This window comes from Meles meles, chromosome 6 (assembly GCF_922984935.1).
Source record: "Meles meles chromosome 6, mMelMel3.1 paternal haplotype, whole genome shotgun sequence".
Taxonomy (NCBI): domain Eukaryota; kingdom Metazoa; phylum Chordata; class Mammalia; order Carnivora; family Mustelidae; genus Meles; species Meles meles.
Genome location: NC_060071.1, coordinates 50,462,839 through 50,481,439, shown reverse-complemented (window position 1 = coordinate 50,481,439; position 18,601 = coordinate 50,462,839). Strand labels below are relative to the sequence as shown.

The window sequence follows — 18,601 nt, the reverse complement described above, 5'->3', positions numbered from 1 at the left end:
AGAGCCCTATGCGGGGCTCCATCCCAGGACCCTGAGATCATGACCTGAGCCGAAGGCAGCGGCTTAATCCACTGAGCCACCCAGGCGCCCCTCCCTGGCTGTTTTTTTTTAAAGATTTTATTTATTTATTTGACAGAGAGAGATCACAAGTAGGCAGAGAGGCAAGCAGAGAGAGTGAGAGGGAAGGAGGCTCCCCGCCGAGCAGAGAGCCTGACGCGGGACTCGATCCCAGGACCCCGAGATCATGACCTGAGCCGAAGGCAGTGGCCCAAACCACTGAGCCACCCAGGCGCCCCTCCCTGGCTGTTTTTAAGAAACTTATTTTTTCACTGTTTTCAGCAACTTCACTGTTTTTTGGATTTTTTTTTTTTTTGCTTCTTAGCAGCTTTATTAGTATATAATTTTTTAAAATATTTTTTAATTTATTTGACACAGAGAGACTGAGCATAAGCAGGCAGAATAGCAGGCAGAGGGAGAGGGAGAAGCAGGCTCCCCAACGAGCAGGGAGGCCGATGTGGGACCTGATCCCAAGACCCTGGGATCATGACCCAAGCCAAAGCAGTTCCTAACCAACTGAGCCACCCAGGTGCCCCTAAAATTTTCTTCTTTTTAAGACTTATTTACTTGAGAGAGAAAGAGAGAGAGAGAGGGAACAAGTCTGTGAGGGGCAGAAGGAGAGAGAGAATCTCCAGCAGACTCCCTACTGAGTGCAGAGCCTGAAACGCAGCTGGATCCCACCCAGGACCCTGAGATCATGACCTGAGCTGAAATCAAGAATTGGATGCTTGGGCGCCTGGGTGGCTCAGTGGGTTAAAGCCTCTGCCTTCGACCCAGGTCATGATCTCAGGGTCCTGGGATCGAGTCCCACGTCCGGCTCTCTGCTTGGCAGGGAGCCTGCTTCCTCTCTCTCTCTGCCTGCCTCTCTGCCTACTTGTAATTTCTCTCTGTCAAATAAATAAATAATCTTTAAAAAAAATTATAAAAAAAAAAAAGAATTGGATGCTTAACCCACTTCACCACCCCAGCGCCCCTACTGGTATGTAATTTTCATACAATAAACCCCATATGTTTAAAATGTATCATTTGAAGAATATATATATGTGATCATCACCACAATCAAGATTATAAACATATTACCTCCAAAAGTTTCTTTGTGCCCCTCTAATTCTTCCCTTCACCCTTCCCCTCACTCCCCACACAACCGCTGGTCTGCATTTCATCACTATAGATCAGTTTGTAATTTCCAGAGTTATATAAATGGCATCATGCCGGAGTGGGGGGGGGGGCACCAGGTGGCTCAGTCATTAAGCGTCTGCCTTTGATCTGTCATGATCCAAGGTCCTAGGATCGAGCCTCGCATTGGGCTCCATGTTCAGCGGGGAGCCTGCTCATCCCTCTGCCCCTCCCCTGCTCAGTGCCCTCTCCCTCCCTCTCTCAAATAAAATCTTTAAAAAAAAGTACAAACTATTTCCACCTATATAAAATAGAGAAAGCAAAAATAAGTCTACAGTGATAGAAAGCACATCAGTGGTTGCCCGAAGGTCTAAGGAGAAATGAGCATCAGAAGCGCAAGGGTACTTCTAGGGTGGTGGAAATGTTCTATCCTAATTATGGTGCTGGATGCATGTGAGGATTTATCAAACATCACACATCAAACCTTCTGCTAAAGGGGCTGTCTTTTATCCAATATAAATTACACCTCAATAAAGTTTATCAGGGAATTTAAAAAAGCTGAAGAAGCCAGAGGCCAGAAAAATGGATAACATAGGGCTGTGGACCACGTCCGTTCAGCCGCAGTGTGTTAATGGTGACAGGTGTGAGAAGGGAGGGCTCAAGAGGAGTGAGGAGGGCTGATGGAATCAACTGGCCAGCTTAGGAGCCACTTCTAAAATTGGCATTTTTTTAAAAAATTATAAAATATGCATAACATAAAATTTACCATTTGAACCATTTTCAAGCATACAGTTCTAGCAGTGAATACATTCATGTTGTTACGCAACTACCCCCATGGTCAGGGTTGTTAAGGTGTCGGTTTTGCTTTAACTGATCTGTAGATTCAAGGCCATCCCACTGAAAATCCCAGTAACCGTTCTGTGTGGAACTGACAAACTATATCTAAAACAGAAATGGAAACGCAAAGAGCCTAGAACAGACAAAACAGCTTTGAAGAAGAAAAACAAAGGTGGGGCACTCAGACTACCTGATTTCCAGATGTATTACAAAGCTGCAATAATCAGCAGAGTGGTGTTGGTGTGAAGCTAAATATAACAGATCAAACAGAACAGAAGGAAGAATTCAGAAACAGACATGTACATATGTAGTCAGTTGAGTTTTGACAAAGATTCCAAGGTAGTTCGATAGAGGAAGAATCATCTCGTCAACAAATGTTGCCCCAATGGTTGTATATTCTTATGCAGAAAAATGAACCCTTACTCTTATCTTACACCATAAAGAAAAATGAGCTCTCGGTGGATCACAGGTCTAACTCTATGAATTAAAGGTACAAAGTGCTTCTAAAGAAGACAGAAGACTATCGTGGTGAACTCTGTTTCAGCAGAGTTTTTATATGGGACACCAAAGGCACAACCAAGTCTAAAGGAAAAAAAATCAAGAAACTGAGCTTCATCTAAATAAAAAACATTTGCTTTTCAAAAGACACAGAAACGAAAAGGCAAGCCACAGACAAAACCAACTATTGGCAAAACATTCATCTGTCAGGTAGTCTTGTCTAGAATATATAAAGACCTCTTAAAATTTAATAATAAAAAGATAACCCAATTGGAAAAATGGGTAAACCTTTGAAGAGAGGCCTTACTAATGAAGATATCTGGGATATCTTCATAAAAGCATAAAAGCACATGAAAAGATATTGAGCACTGTGAGTCACAAGGGGCAGGTCAATTCAGATTACAATGGGATATCCCTCCACACCTACTAGAATGTCTAGAGACTGCAGGTCAGTAGAACGTGCAACTCGATCTCAGGGTCATGACTTCAAGCCCCATATTCAGTGTAAAGCTTACTACAAACTAAATAACTAACTAGTCAAAGACTTGTTATAAAGATTAAAAACAGTATTCAATAGCTTTCACACCAAACCAAAACACACAAGAGGATGCAACAACTTTTCAATTTCAGCTAAAATTCAAAACATAGTAACTAGCAAGTACTTCTTACCTCTGTGCATAATCTTGTGCTTCTCCCTCAGGTATGTCAGACCTTTTATTACCTAGAAGAAAGACAATGTCACAAGATGGGAAATGGAAATGACGGTGGTTAGTCAGCCTCCATATTTTGAAATGATCTAGAAAATATTTCATCTAACATCACAAATTTGCCTTCTTTCCTTATTTTGTATTCAATTTTTAACCTGTCTTATCAAGAAACCATCTTTTTACATGGTACAGAGTTTCTTTAAGCAACAATGATTATTTCAGGCTTAGCCAACTTTAAAACCCCTTGTGCTTGAATTCCCTTTTTTTCTAAAGCTGCAATATAAAAAGAGGCTTTTTCATGCCACAGTGGGAATTGTTTTGGACACACTGTCCCTATTTCTGTAGACACAGATTTTAATATAAAGAAGGTCACTTTTCAGATTCTGACAAGAGAAAGAGAGAGAGAGATTGTATCTAGAATCCAGACAGGGAAAATTCTAGCAAGAAGACCCTACTCTTCTTACAAACTTTCCCTTGACTGACTTACTATCTTCCTCCCAAGTCCATTTTCTGCCAACTCATTAACTTCCTGATGACGGGGCTTGGAAGAAAAATTGCACAATATACTCACAGCAATGCTAACTTTTCCTAAAATTTGCTCAGGAATTCTTCCAGCTTTCTTCAGGACTTGATCCAAGGAACCCCCATCCTAAAAAAAAGAAAACCAGTCCATTTAGTGATAGTGTTTCTAACTATTCTTTCAAGTGTTAAACTTCAGCAGGGAAGGATATCTCACATGTGGCAAGTCCCCCTGGAAGGGTACCGTTTGATTTGTTCCAAACCTCAAAGATAGAAATGCAAAACACTGTGGGAGGGATCAAATAACCAAAAACTCAAATCATATGAATAATCGTTAAATGAACTACCAATCCAGGAATCAAAAAAAGCTGTGTTGGGCACTTGGCTGATTCAGTCAGTAGAACACATGACTCTTGATCTTGGAGTTGACAGTTCAAGCCCTACATTGAGTGCAGAGATTACTTAAAAATATAATCTTTGGGGGGGGGATGTTTGTGCTGAACTGAAGGAATAATATATGGTTAGGACCAGAGGCTCCAGAGGCAAACCATGTAAATTCACATCCCACCAACTCTGCCACTTACCATCAAGGGAACTTTGACCATGTTAACTCACAACTTGTAAAATGGGGGTGATATTTTAAGGCTACTATAATAACCATAGGGTGACTATAAACATTAAACAAGCTAATATATGCAAAGCACTCAGGACAACATCTAGCCCATAGTAAATGCTCAATAAATGTCAGCCATTTTATCACCTTTATCACCAGCATATAAGTCACAACTTGTATTTGGTATTATCCTTAAAAATCAGTTAATAAAATCAAAAGAAAACTGCCACAGAAAGTAGTAATTCATTCCACAAATCCTACCAAGTGTTATGAAGTGGTGTTAAATTCTACGGAGGATAGAGATATAAAAAAAGACCTGTTCCCATCCTCAATAAATGTGCAGGGGTACCTGGGTGGTTCAGTCGGTTAAGCATCCATCTGCCTTCAGCTCAAGTCATGATCCTGGGGTTCCTGGGATCGAGTCCCACATCAGGCTCCCTGCTCAGCAGGGAGTCTGCTTCTCCCTCTCCCTCTGCCCCTTCTCCCCAACCCCCTTCCCCATTCATGTTCTCTCACTCACTCTCTCTCAAATAAATAAGTAAAACCTCTAAAAAAATAAAATGTACAAACTAGAAGGGTAAATATACAACTCCTAATAAAACAAATGCTTAAGAAAAGTGTTACATATGCAGAAGAGAGAAGTAATTCTGATTTCGCTTTATAGAATGGCATTTGTTGGCTAAAATTAACAACTCAGGAAAACAACAGATGTGGGAAAGGATGCGGAGAAAGGGGAACCACCTTTCACATACAAACCGGTGCAGCCACTCTGGAAAACAGTATGGAGGTTCCTCAAAAAGTGAAAAACAGAGCTACCCTAAGACCTAGCAATTGTAATACTAGGTTTATCCAAAGAATACAAATGAAGTGTCTTGAAGGGGCACATGCCTCCCACTGTTTAGAGCAGCAAAGTCCACAACAGCCAAAATATGAAAAGAGCCAAGGTGTCCATCAGCAGATGAATGGATAAAGATGTGTCTGTGTTCCCACCGTGCGTGCACAACCACACATGCTGGAACATTATGCAGCCATCAAAAAAATAAAATAATGCCATTTGCAATGACATGGATCAAACTAGAGGATATTATGCTAAGTGAAATAAGTCAATTAGAGAAAGACAAATATATGATTTCACTTGTGTGGAATTTAAGAAACACTGACGAACACAGGGGAAGGGAAGGAAAAATAAATTAAGACAGAAACAAAGAGGGAGACAAACCATAAGAGATTCTTAACCCTAGGAAACAGAGCTGCTGGAGGGGAAGGGAGTGGAGGATGGGGTAACGGGGTGATGGGCATTAAGGAGGTCACGTGATGCAGTGAGCACCAGGTGCTGTACACAACTGATAACCCCTAAATTCTACCTCTGAAACTAACAATACACTACATGTTAATTAAACTGAGTTTAAATTTTAAACTTTTAAAAAAAGAAAAAAAGGCACTCGGAGGGCACCTGAGTGGCTCAGTCAGTTACAGGTCCAATTCTTTGATTTCGGCTCAGGTCTTAATCTCCCTCTCCCTCTACCCCTCACCCTGTTCACACTGCTCACATGTGCATGCACTCCCTCTCAAGATAAATAAACCTTTAAAAATTAGTCTGAGTTTGGGGCACCTGGGTGGCTCAGATGGTTGGGCATCTGCCTTCGGCTCGGGTCGTGGAGGGCAAGGGCTAGAGGGAGAGGGAAATAGAAACCCAAGTTGATGCCCCCCCGCGCTGAGCGCAGATCCTGCTGGGCTGGATCCCACAACCTTGAAATCACGACCTGAGCCAAAATCAAGCATTAGAAGCTCCACTGACTGAGCCGTGCAAGAGCCCCATTTTTTGTTGTTGTTTAAGTATCTGAGAGAGAAAGAGACTGGTTTTTGAAGTATCTCATCTACCCTGAGCAGTTACCAATGTCATTTACTAATCACCTCTGTGGAAAGCACAGGCACATGTGAGAAACTAGGGATGGAAAAACCTGTAAATACAGAAACAAACACCTTCTGCTTGGGCAGAAAGAACATTCAATGAGGCAGGGCACCTCAAATCCTCCTCTGAAACAAGGCAGGGAACAAACAGTTGAATGAGGAAAAAAGACATCACTACAGGTGCTCAGAGGAGGAAGGGGCTAAGGGAAGAGCTGGCAGCAGGAGGGACATGGAAACTGCACCTGAGGCAGCAAGACATGGCCAAGCAGAGGGACATCTCTGTAAGCTTCCTGCCTCCAAAACCATCTAGCCTCGGTGACACACAGACTGTAAGGTCCCAGAACAAGGCACACATGATAAACAGAAGGACAGAACATGTTCCCACTTTTTTTAAATATAAATGTTATTTGTTTGAAATTTTACTTATTTACTTGTCAGAAGGAGAGAGGAGAGAGCATGAGCACAAGCAGGGGGAGTAGCAGGCAGAGGGAGAAGCAGGCTTCCCACTGAGAAAGGTGCCTGGTGTGGGACCCGATCCCAGGACTCTAGGATCAAGACCTGAGCTGAAGGCAGACACTTAACTGACTGAGCCACCCAGGCACCCCATAGTCCCACTTTTATACACGTAAAAAAGTGTTTGCATATGCACACAAAACCAGAACACCCAAAATGTTACCAACGGTTACTTCTCATCTAGATGGTAAGACAATGAGGGATTTCTGTTGCATCATAGTTCCTTCTTTGTGCTTTTCTTCTGTTTGCAAATTTTCCACACTGAATAAATGCTTTACCTTTTTAAATTATTGAACTCTTTTATGAAAGTGGAGTATTAAATCTACAAATCAAATAACAACAGTGCTTACTAAATGTCCATTTTGTCCAACAGCACTCTAAGATAGATAGAACACCACTTTCTTTCTACAGGAGGTGAGAAAATAAGTAAGATTCATTCAGGGATACAGACCCCTCAAGAAATGTCTCCTAAAACAACGCTAAAAATAGATTATCCACTTAAAAATCCTAGGCTTATAGAAAGGGGAATTTAGACCAATCACTCTCTATCACAGTCAACTCTGAATTACAGATGCTGAGGGAGAAGAAAGCAGTACAAGTGCGAATTCCCAAATACCCTCGAGTACCCCCAAATAGGTTGTCTTCTCCTCAGTATTAACAGTGGGTGGGCCAGTCAACCCAAGAGCACGATGGAAGATTCTGAAATTCAACCTAAAATTTCTTATGTGCCAGAACTCCCCCACAGACATGAGAGTGCAATCATTAATCTAGAACCAAACAGAGCTCCCCTGTAGAACCATTTATTTTCTAAGAATCCTTGGAAGAGTCCTACCCAAGCTGTGATCCAGGCTGAGTTTCGAGTCACCCTGTGGACCTGGCTGCCTTCACAATGTCGCAGGCCCCTGATGGCCAAATCAGGACATCAGAACCCAGGTAACCACATCTAAGTCAGCGGGCTTCTAGAAACATGAATGCACTGCTCAATTTCCTTTACCAGTGGGAAGAGGGACTCCAGTGCAGAAAGCTTCCCAGCCATCTCTCCTGCTTCCAGTTGGATGTGGTTTCAGATCCTTTGTCTGATCGGCTTTGCCTCTAATTATCAGGGAGGACTATGCAGGTAACAAAGCAACTCTGTCAAAATCGGACTCAAATGAGGTAGAAATGCTAACTCCTTGGTTCTCAGGTTCCACAGCCTAAGACAGAGGGCCGCCTGGCTCACGCTTTCCCTGGGGGGTTGGGATAAATATTCCTATTAAAAAGGAAGAAACCCTGGCTCTCTTTCCTTTCACCTCCTTCCCAGCTGTGAGCAGAGTTACAGTGTGAACAATGGGATTATTAGCAACATTTACGAAGCATGAACCAGAGTCAGAATTACCCAGAGCTGCCTACAACTCACCTTACAACCTTTTAATTTCACTTCACTGTTGCCAAGGACTTGCCTTCCTTGACTGAAGCTGCTGAAATTGTACTTATTTTTAGAAGCCAATTATTAAGTAAATCAATGGTGCTTTTGTGAAGGTTTTCTATAGAAGAGACAATGCTTTATGGAAAAAAGGAGCTCAAAAGCTTTTACTCCCGCCTGAGAACCATTCCCCCTGAATCCTCAGGTCCCCAGTTGCTCAGCTACCACCTGAGCAGGCACCTACTTCCCCCAGGGCAGGAGATTCCTATCCTGATCAGGGGACATCTATTCACCCTTCGGGTCTCAACCATCCAGACTGGGCAGTGCGAGCACAGCTTCTTTCTAGCAGAGGTCAGCCCTAGGCTGAGCGCTTTAGAAGAAGGATGAATTTGTCCCATGGATGCCAGGGACACAAATTCATTTTAAGATGCATCTAAAAAATGATGGGGCTGGGGATAGATAGGCAATATGTGGTCAAGCAAATATGGCAAAACCGTAAGCACAGAATCTGGGTGCTGGGTTTACAGTGTATACTACACCTCGCTGTGTTTAAAACTGTCCTAATTAATGAAGTGTTGGCGGAAATGTTAGCCACAAAGAACACACAGAGACAGTGACAAAGACAGAAGCCAAGAACCTCTGAAGTTGGGACGTGGCTAACACACAGGGTCTAAACAACAACACCTTTGAAATGTGGAAGCTGAGACAGAACAGAAATCCCCAAAGAGAAGTGGCTATGAGCAGTCAGAGAGCTCTTCTGTCGGAGGAGGCCAGGATAGGACTGCTCTTGGAGGAAGGGCTGCTTAGGGGCGAAGAAGGCGTGAGCGGGTCCGGGGCTGGAGCAGAAAGCTACTCTGGAGCGTGGCTGCTTGGACCTCAGGCCACAGAGCCTCACCACACAGTCCTGCCTCTGCTCGCTCTGAGCCTCTCTGTCAGCATTAACATACTGTTCCAGCTGCTCTCGGTGACTGGGGATACCTTGGAACAGAAAAGCCCAGGCCTAACTCTCTCCCACCGTGCCCCAGGCCTGACGTGCCCTCTCAGCCACTTGACACATTTCACCCAACGGGTGCCAGACACTGTGTTTGGCCCTCAAAAGGTTTTGACCCTCCCAGCTTCTGAAAGCCAACCTTCTAGGCTCAGGCTCCCCGGGGTAACTCCAGAGATATCTTCTGCTTCTGTGGGAGAACCCTACCATGCCCACAAAGCCAAATCCATGAGAGGAAACCTGACCTGAAGATACTGGAAATGAACTGAGAGGATGGGAAACCGACCCTTGTCCCGTCCTGAGTCCTCACGTCCTCCTGGAGGGAAAGGCTGGGTGGGAAGGGCAGAGCAAGAGGCACAAAGGTGTGATCAACAGCCAAGAATCCCAAGTGAATAAAGGATTCCAGAATGAGGAAGCCTCACTACAGGTGCATTGAAGACAAAAAGACTGAATTCCTCACGGCAAGAGGCAACATAAGGCTAACAGAACAGGTTCCAGCAAGTTCTGAATAAATGAAAAGGCCGCTGCCTATTAATGTCTGGGGCCTAATCCTAACCTCTGAGGCAAGCACCCTGGAGTTCAACCATGCTCACCTGACACGTAGCATCCTTGTTCCTCTAACAAAGGGAGAACGCTGAGGGACATGGAGGGAATTCAGGAAGTTACCTGATGGCTCAGAAGACAGCAGCCATGAGATGACAGAGAGCTGGTGCTCAGGAGCCCTTCTGTACACATGGACACTCCTCACCTAAGAATGCCCTAGAGCACAGCCATCCGGCCTGCGACCAGCTCTGGAGGAGAGGCCGCTCACAGGGTCTCCATGTCCCAGAGGCTCCTGTGGCACCCTTCACATCACAGGCAACACAAGTAAGTGTTTGTGAAGCAGAATCCATGCTAACTAATGTAAACCCTGACTGGCTATAAGCGCCAAAAACCACAGAGACACAGGTGTTAGCGGGGGGGCAGGACCCCTAGAGAAGAGCTAGCTGCTCCAAACATTTCTCTGCACAGACGAGAAAATCCTGAGAGAGCCTAAAATTTAAAGAAAGCAGACCTGGTCAGAGACACTAGTTAGAACTGAGCTCACTGACATTTTCTGGTTCTAGAACTCGGACTAATTACTAAGCTCTCAAGGCCATGTTCCCTGCATCTACCACCTTAGGGAGGGTGGTCCACACTGTGTCTCACAGGAGAGGGTTGATGGGATTAATAACTTCCATGACATGGAAAGGACTTGCCAAGTGATGGAAGATGGGAGAGCTAGTCACTATTATGTCTAGCCATGCCGCCTCCCACCTTCCATTATTGTGTTTCACCTTCCATTATTGCATTAACACCTACGAGGGAAAAGCCTCCTCTGGCCATTACCTCCAACCTCTCCCCCTTCTAGTTCTCAAGGACCTCCCCTGCCAGTTACCCATCTTCATCCAAAACTCTGGGCGAGAGCTAGAAAAACAACCATCATCAGCACAAAGCACCCAAGAAATGCAAAGCATAAGGCACAGCCCCTCGCCCTGCGCTGCACCCCGCCAAAGGGAGGCTAAGACCCAAGGGGAAAATATTAGCACCCCAAGACTGAGGGAGGACCAAATCAGACATATTCACGTGCTTCCCAGAGGCTGCTTACACTCCCGTTCAAGCAAGAGGAAGGAGAGCTTTCTCAGTGGCCCTCAAGCACACAGATGTTTCAGGGTCTGCTTTCCACACGGCTCCCCACCAGTCAGCAGATGCCTCCAAAAGTGTGCACGGCACCCCCCGATCGTTCCCATGAAGAGAAGTTCAAAGTAATGGGGCACCGGCAAGGGACAAACCTCCCTGGCAGGTACTCCTGGAGTTCATTAAGGCCAGGGCTGTCTTTCCAGAGGTCAGACCAGGAAGGAAGTGCAGCTGCTGAGGGACACTCGCGCCCCACCCCCACCCGCCCCGGCTCCGAGAACTGGAAGCACGGCAGCCAGAAGTGCGCAGACTGGGTCACGTCAGCCCTCATCTCTGAGCTGTCAGCTCCAGTGAGAATGAAGCTGGCGCTACTGTTCACAGAAGCCAGGCCTGGACTCAGTGCCCCAAGACTGACTCCACTATCTTCCCTAATCCTCGAGAACCCATTTACTAAGAGGGAGGTAGAGGAATGGCCATTGTACAAAAGGAGCAAACAAGAGAATCAGAAAGAAACGTGCCCGAGGTCCTGACAAGAAGGTGACAGTCTGTAAACAAGTCATTACTGAGCACCTGCTGTGTGCCAGGACTATTCTGGGTGCTGGAGACACAGTGGCAAACAAAACAGTGTCTACCTGGATTTTTGTGGAGAAGGGAGATATGAATAAACATCCTGGATTCCAGGGCGCCTGGAAGGCTCAGTCATTAAGCGTCTGTCTTCAGCTCAGGTCATGATCCCAGGGTCCTGGGATCGAGCCCTGCATCGGGTTGCCTACTCAGCGGGGCACCTGCTTCTCCCTCTCCCACTCCCCCTGCTTGTGTTCCCTCTCTCTCTCTCTGTCAAATAAATAACATCTTTAAAAAAATAAAACAAAAACATGTCGAATTCCAAAGTCCCCTGTTCCCTCACGGGGACAGGGAAAAACAGCGATCATGAAGCCAGCTTCTCTCTCTGAAATTCTGGCGTCCCAGATGGAAAGAGAGCCTCGATCACTATCCAGGGGATTCAACGAAGTACTGGCCCTGGGGTCCGACAGTCTTGGTTTAAATTCTAATTCCATTAACTAGCTGCAGGACCTTGGGCAAGTCATTCATTTCTCTGAGCCTCAGTCTCCTCATTTGTAAATTGCAGATGATCTACCCAGCCAATCAGGTTGTTGAGAAAACGCAGTAAAGTATCAATCTGTGTTAGGTAGTACATGACAGGATACATACCCGACACATTAATCTGTATTAGTACTGCTAACATTATTATTGTTGGGTACTGTTACTGTTACTATTACTATTACTGTTAGGCACTGGGAAAAGCAGGAAGGGACTCTAGGCAGCTAATGGTACAAAGACTGGTAACTCAGGTCCACACAATTAATCCGTAAGCGCCCCCTTATTTGCCCCCTCTGATGTGTACCAGGTGGCATTACTTCTCTGCACGCCCAAAGAACCCCTCTGAACTGTCCTTAAAGCAGATTACTGACTCTGAGGACGGCAATGTCTCATCTCCACAACCCCAGAACCGGGTGCCTAGCACACGACACTGCACATCATAAATGGATTTAAACTACACTAACCAGATTTTACCCACATCAAAATCTTGGGGGCAAGAAAGTTGGGAGATGTGCTCTGGGCATTCCCGCCAGGTTACCTGGTTGCTGTCACCTCTCTTTGCAGAAAGGAGGGGACCTCAGAAAGAGGCCTATTGTCTTTGGTTATTATTCAAGGTTCTACAGTCATGCTTCCCAGATGTCCAAGACAGGGATATGGATGCAGGGAGGAACAGGGAGGCAGCCGGTCGCATCCCAAACCAAAGATGAGCCCAGAGCCATCCCACTCCCAGGCCACTGCCCCAGAGCCTGGAAGACTGCCACATACCATGTGCTCCATGCAGATACTGATCTCGCCATCGCTGTAGAATGCACCATAGAAGCCCACGATGTAGGGCGAGTTGCACTCGTGTAGAACCTGCAGCTCCCTTATGATCTGGTTCCGGATTGCAGGTTTGATCTCCAGGTGAATGAGCTGGGGAAAGAGAAGTAGGAGGAAAAGAGGCTTTAAAAACACACAGAGGCATGAATGCATGGGTGGATGGGAGCGTTCTTCAATGCTTAAGCTCTTAAAGGCAGCAAGAGAGGAGACAGGCACAGTGTAACAAGTTTCCACCTGACCAAAGCACTCAGTGCCAACCTATCAAGGCAGGTTATTAGGACTGGAGTAGCTAGAGCCAGGGGAGGGCAGCTGTGCCTCTAGAGCCAGGAGTGAGGAAGAGGGAAGCTTACCCCTCCCAAGAACAAAGCTGAATGGAGAGTTTCCTCCAAAAGGAACTGTGAAGCTGAGAGATGAGGGGAAAAGCAGCCTTGAGGACTCGGCTGACACCCGAGGGCTTCAAGAGTGGAAGGGTATAAGGAACTGGGCATGTGGACCTCAGCTGCCCAGGAGATTGCCCCTTAACCTCTTGTGTCTGAGGGGGTAGACAGTCAGCCAGGGCCTCAGGTGCCACATTATGACCCCCTCACACTGTCCCTGGTTTCATCCAGGAGACAGGTTGACAGACACATCTGCCATATGAAATGGTACTGAGTAAGACGAAGCCACCAGCAAGGGTCATAGAGAAGGAGTGCCTGAGGACCCGGCAGCCACGGTTATGGTGGTGGGCTGGAGCAGCTAGCAGAAGCCAGACGGGAGGTGGGCCGAGGAGAGGGACACTGCTTGAAAGAAGGAAGGAGCAGCCGAGCAAACATTTGCCAACGGGATGAAAGCTGGTGGGCCAGGAAACACGCAAGAGCCCGGCCTTCCTATAGCAGGGGCCACATTCGGAAAGAGGAGAACCACAGGTGGACAGGAGTCCACCTCCAACACCGCCGGCCTCATGGGGACATGGCGGGGAACAGAGATATCACACTGCAGGGAGATGCAGGAGAAGCACCCACAGGGCCGGAATGCAGGCAAACAACTTGAAATCTGTGTCTAGTGCATTGCTGCCTGGCTAAATGAAAGTGTTTTTCTCCTGCATGGGGAAAATGACAAAGAGGCCCCCTGCATTCTTTCCAGAGCACGCAGAAGGCTAAGGAAGGTCACCAGGCGTTCTTTTCCAGTCTGGGGGTGGGGATGAATCCACTGACACACCACCAGTGCGTTTATCCTATCAACTCACAGATAACAGGAGCTCAAAATTCAAACAGCACAAATCGTATGGAGTGAAAAGTCAGTCTTCCTCTCACTGGCCCCAGGCCCCAGATCTTCCAAGAGATAATCCAATTACCTATTCACCAAGGCCAACCTGATTCAACAGCCCCACCTTTTTAAAAAAAATTTTTTTTTAAATTTTAAGTGGCCTCACCTTTCTGGCCATGACCAGGCCTGACGGCTTGTGGGAGACCTTGAACACCACACCACCGTTGCCTGCGCCCAGCTCACTGATCTTCTCGAAGTCATCATCCTTCAGTTCCCCGACCTTCTGCTTCTGGGTGAGAAAGGCCTCAAGACGCTTCCGCTGCTGTTCATCGAGCTCCAGCTCCTCAAGCTTCTTCTGCAAGGCCTCCAGGTTGGTCCTGTCCCAAAGGGGGGGGCGTGAGTTAGAACCAACATCAGAGGGGTTTCCCCCATAGAAGTATCTGTGTGGTGGAGAGTTCCAGCTCTGGGGCTAGACGGAGAGTAGACTCGGGTTCTGGGGGAGGGTTCCATGCTCGGTGGCTCTGGGGCCTTCACTACACCACCCGACACCCCTCGCCAGTAACACCCTTCTCCTTTCGAGGCCTCGGTTTTCTCATTTGTCGAATGAGGGAATTAGATCTCTCTCACTATGCTGCAAGTCTACAGAAGGAACCAAAGAATCTGCTAAAATCCTGAACGAGCCACCTTCATCTGCTTTAAAACCCCTGTTCCAAAAGTCCTTCTAGTATTGGATTTATTAAGCTAATAACACTATACACAAAATAAAATCTATTTCCAAAAAAAAAAAAAAAAGTCTATTTCACTAAACTGAGATCAAACCAAACCATCAAAACAGGCTCTAAACTGAATGGCAAGAGCAGAAACTCCCCTCTAATGCAACCAGGTCAGGAGACAAGTTAATCAAAGCAAGAAATCCTAAAAATATATACCTTAAGATTTTATTTTTGCATAATATATATAAATGTGTATTTATTCACCCATCTTCTAATGTAGGTAGGACAAGGCCCTCTCTTTGAATAAAATTCCACTGGTAAGGGCCCCACACCATCCTCTCACATGAACCAGAACAATACACTATCATTTCCAATGCCTGATTCTTTAAAGTAGAGTAAAAACGTAGACACAGAATATCAACACAAGGGTCACCTGGGTGGCTCAGTGGGTTAAAGCCTCTGCCTTCCGCTTAGGTCATGATCCCACTATCTGCTCAGCAGGAAGCCTGCTTCCCTTCCTCTCTCTTTGCCTGCCTCTCTGCCTACTTGTGATCTCTGTCTGTCAAATGAATAAATTAAAAAATCTTAAAAAAAAATATCAACACAAAATTGTTAGAGTTTTAGGTTTTCCCCCCATCTTAATGCTCACCTAATTGTATAATAATGTTTAGTGAGCTGGACTTACTGAGTCTTTCCAGGGCTTTTAATTAGTGTTCAAAGGGGGTGGGGAACCCACTTTACCTGCAGGCGTGTTTCACCAGTTTAACTAATATTTAAGTATTAAGTATGTTACATAATTACAACGCCAGCCACAACCATACAAAAGACTCTGGGAACAAACCGGCTCTTGGTTAAGCACATAATTTCGCCAGTGGGTGCAGAGGTGAGTGGGCAGGGCAGAGTGGCCTGCGAGCTGTGCATTCAGCACGCTGGTGGCAGTACTGAGTTTACAGAGAACAGAAAAGCATTCCTTACTCCAGGGAACTCGTGAAGGAGACAGTGGTAAAGAAGATTCCACTGTGTTTCAGGTGATTTTAGCCCTAAACAAACACGGCAACAAGACCATCATTACACATCAGAAGCCTGGTGCCCACCCCCCAACATACGTGCCCCACTTCTGAGCTTCATGGGTGGGAGTAAGCATCATCTTCCACCCTTCATTCATCCTCTTTTCCAACTCTCAAGAAGGCAGGGAGATCCAAATCCTCCTGCCGCCCTGGTCTATGGAAAGATGCAACACACCTTACAAATAACAGTATACTGGCCACAGAGGGCACCAGGCTGCTCTCACCAAGCATCCTCACTGGCGGCTCTTAGGGAAGGAAGGCTGGTGCCATGGACTGAACTGTGTCTCCCTCAAATCCGTATGTTGAAGGCCTAACCCCCAATGTAAGTATGTTTAGAGACAGGACTTTTAAGAGGTGATGAAGGTTAAATAAGGTCATGGGGTGGAGTCATAATCAGATAGGACTGGTGGCCATCAGAAGAGAGGTGGCCTCCCTGCCTCTGGGCACACACCAAAAAAGGCCCTATGAGGACATCAAGCGAAGGCTACTGTCTGCAGGCCAGGCAGAGAGGCCTCCTCAGAACCCAACCACACCAGCACCCTCATCTCGGTCTTCACGCCTCCAGGACTATGAAAAAATACCTTTCTGTCATTCAAGCCAACCAGTCTATAACATTTTGTTATGCAGCCCCAACAGACTAAGACAGATGGTAATTCTCATCCTGCTGAAAGGCTCAACTATGTCTCACAGCTGCCCCGGCCTCTCAGAGGTAGGGGCCCAGAACCAGCATGGCTGGGAGGACACTGTGCACACCTTCAGGTTTCCTGACTCTCAGGAGGAACCCATCAATGACAACGTCTGGAGACACCTGTCAAACGCGGACAGACCCCATAGCTAAAACTTCAATGAGGTTCCAGCTGCCTATAGGGCTCAGCAGTTCACTCCAAGGGCTTCTGTCAAACACACATGCATGCTGGGCAGGTGATGGGGGCGGGGACTGAATGGAAGGAAGTCATTCTCCTCATAGCACTGTGTACTGTTACACTTGCTCATGCGTTTAATCCTCAACAGATGCCAAACGCAAGCACAGATGGGTGAAGTGACTTGTCCAAGGTCACACAGCTACTAAGCAACAGAGCAAGGATGGAAACCTAGGCAGAGAGAATCTCTAATTTTAATGCTAGACTACCTCTTCAAAATGTTCAGTACTTTTAAGGAAGGCAACGTGTCGACAGGGGTAAGATCCTAGCAGGGGCCTCTGTGACAGAAGGGCTCAACTGCTCATAAAGATGGGCACCTCCACAAAGTGCCCTTTGCTCCAGATGCAATCCTGCCTACCCTGCACATCAAGTTCAATGCTGTCTTGCAAGTAACACTGGCCACAAGAAACCCCACCCAATAGGCAAAAAGAAGAAATGCTAACTCTGCTCATTTTCCTGACTTTGTAGAAACAAGTAATTCTCCCACCTTCCAGAAGAAAAACTTAATCTGGCATTCCTCCCTCCTTGACCTGTCTAACCACCTACCCCACCAGCTAAGGAGCTGGCTCCTCACTGGTGCTTTCAGAAGGCTGAGCCACAGTGGGACACAGTCAAGACTCCACTCTGTGTTGCCCTGACTTTCCTGATTACGGGGGGTGAAACAGCACTGCCAAGCTGACAAGTCATTAGTAATCGGGAATCCCGGATCCTTACCCTGACTGCTAGCTATGCGAGCACGGACTGCTCATTTAACTCTGACGCATCTCCGTCTTCTCTCCTGTCACATGGAGTCACAACTCTATGCTTCACCAGGGGAGGACCAGAACAGAAAACCATGGGGAAGAACTATGGGATTCTGGCACGCTTCTACACTAGTGTTAGGGCAAGTGCGGGTAGGCTGGAGGTCGAGGAGCTGCTGCCAAGGCAGCAACAATGGAATCCAGAAGTTACTACCTTTTCCCCTAACAATTCTTAAAACTCTTGAAAAGTTTCTTAAAAGAACTGTTGCAGAGGATGAAAGACAAAGGGTTTTATCTGAAGGTGGAAAGAAAATCCTGGCATCTCAGCGGCTTTCAGTACTCATTAAAAAGAAATCAATCAATAACGTAGCTGTGTTTAGTACTGCTTCCTCCCGCTCAGGGAGTCAGTGATGTTCCACATGGCTCCTGCCCCGCCCTACCCCAAGCTGAAATGCTTCCAGCAAAGGAAAAGGGGGGCCTATCACCCCTCAACCACACCACCAGTCTCCACATCTCAGAGGACCAGAACCTCTTGCACAATCTTTGGTTTTAACTGAAATCAGCAAAATCAGGACTATGGATCAAGACAGGGCACTGGAGCTCAAAACAATAAATATCTCACACACACAGACACACACACACACACAGTCCTCCGGGGATCAGCTGTGATGTCTGCCTCCCATCACCCCATGCACCACAGCAGAGAGAAAATAACTCACTGCAACATGAATTCTGCACCGTGGCTGTCTTACAATAAACACAAGTGCATCAAGATACAAGAAGATTATAGGTTTGAAATGGGAAGGCAGAGAAGAGCAAGAAATGTGGAGAAAAACAAGGGTTGTCATTTGTGTTCTGAAAACACCAAGGAGGCACAATGAAGTGGGTGGAGAAAGGACGATCTTATGGGCAAGAACATCTCCTTCCTTCTCCCTCATCCCACCCATCTGCTAAGCCTAAGGGCGCTGCCACAACTGGAATCTTGCATTTGTGGCTCGTGTTTAACCCAGGAAGCAGCATAAAACGTAGCACAGGGAGGGACCTCTAAGACCCTACTGGACCTATTCTACAGGTGAGGAAATGGAGGCCCAGAGAGGACAAAGTCACATGACTTACTGGCAGCTAGCTCTCCCAATTCCTAGAACAGAGCACCTTTCAAGACCCCACACTGCCATCGCC

General features: G+C 46.4%; 1 protein-coding gene across 1 annotated transcript in view; it reads right to left on the bottom strand.

Annotated features, from left to right (window-relative positions):
- The window catches only part of MAP2K1 (mitogen-activated protein kinase kinase 1), a 76,719-nt gene that overhangs the window by 25,044 nt on the left and 33,074 nt on the right, over positions 1-18,601 (bottom strand). The window contains exons 2-5 of the mRNA XM_046008462.1: positions 14,149-14,359; positions 12,684-12,830; positions 3,787-3,864; positions 3,178-3,229 (exon numbers count right to left, since the gene is read on the bottom strand). Coding sequence (XP_045864418.1) covers positions 3,178-3,229; positions 3,787-3,864; positions 12,684-12,830; positions 14,149-14,359 — 488 coding nt within the window. The remainder of the gene's footprint in view (positions 1-3,177; positions 3,230-3,786; positions 3,865-12,683; positions 12,831-14,148; positions 14,360-18,601) is intronic.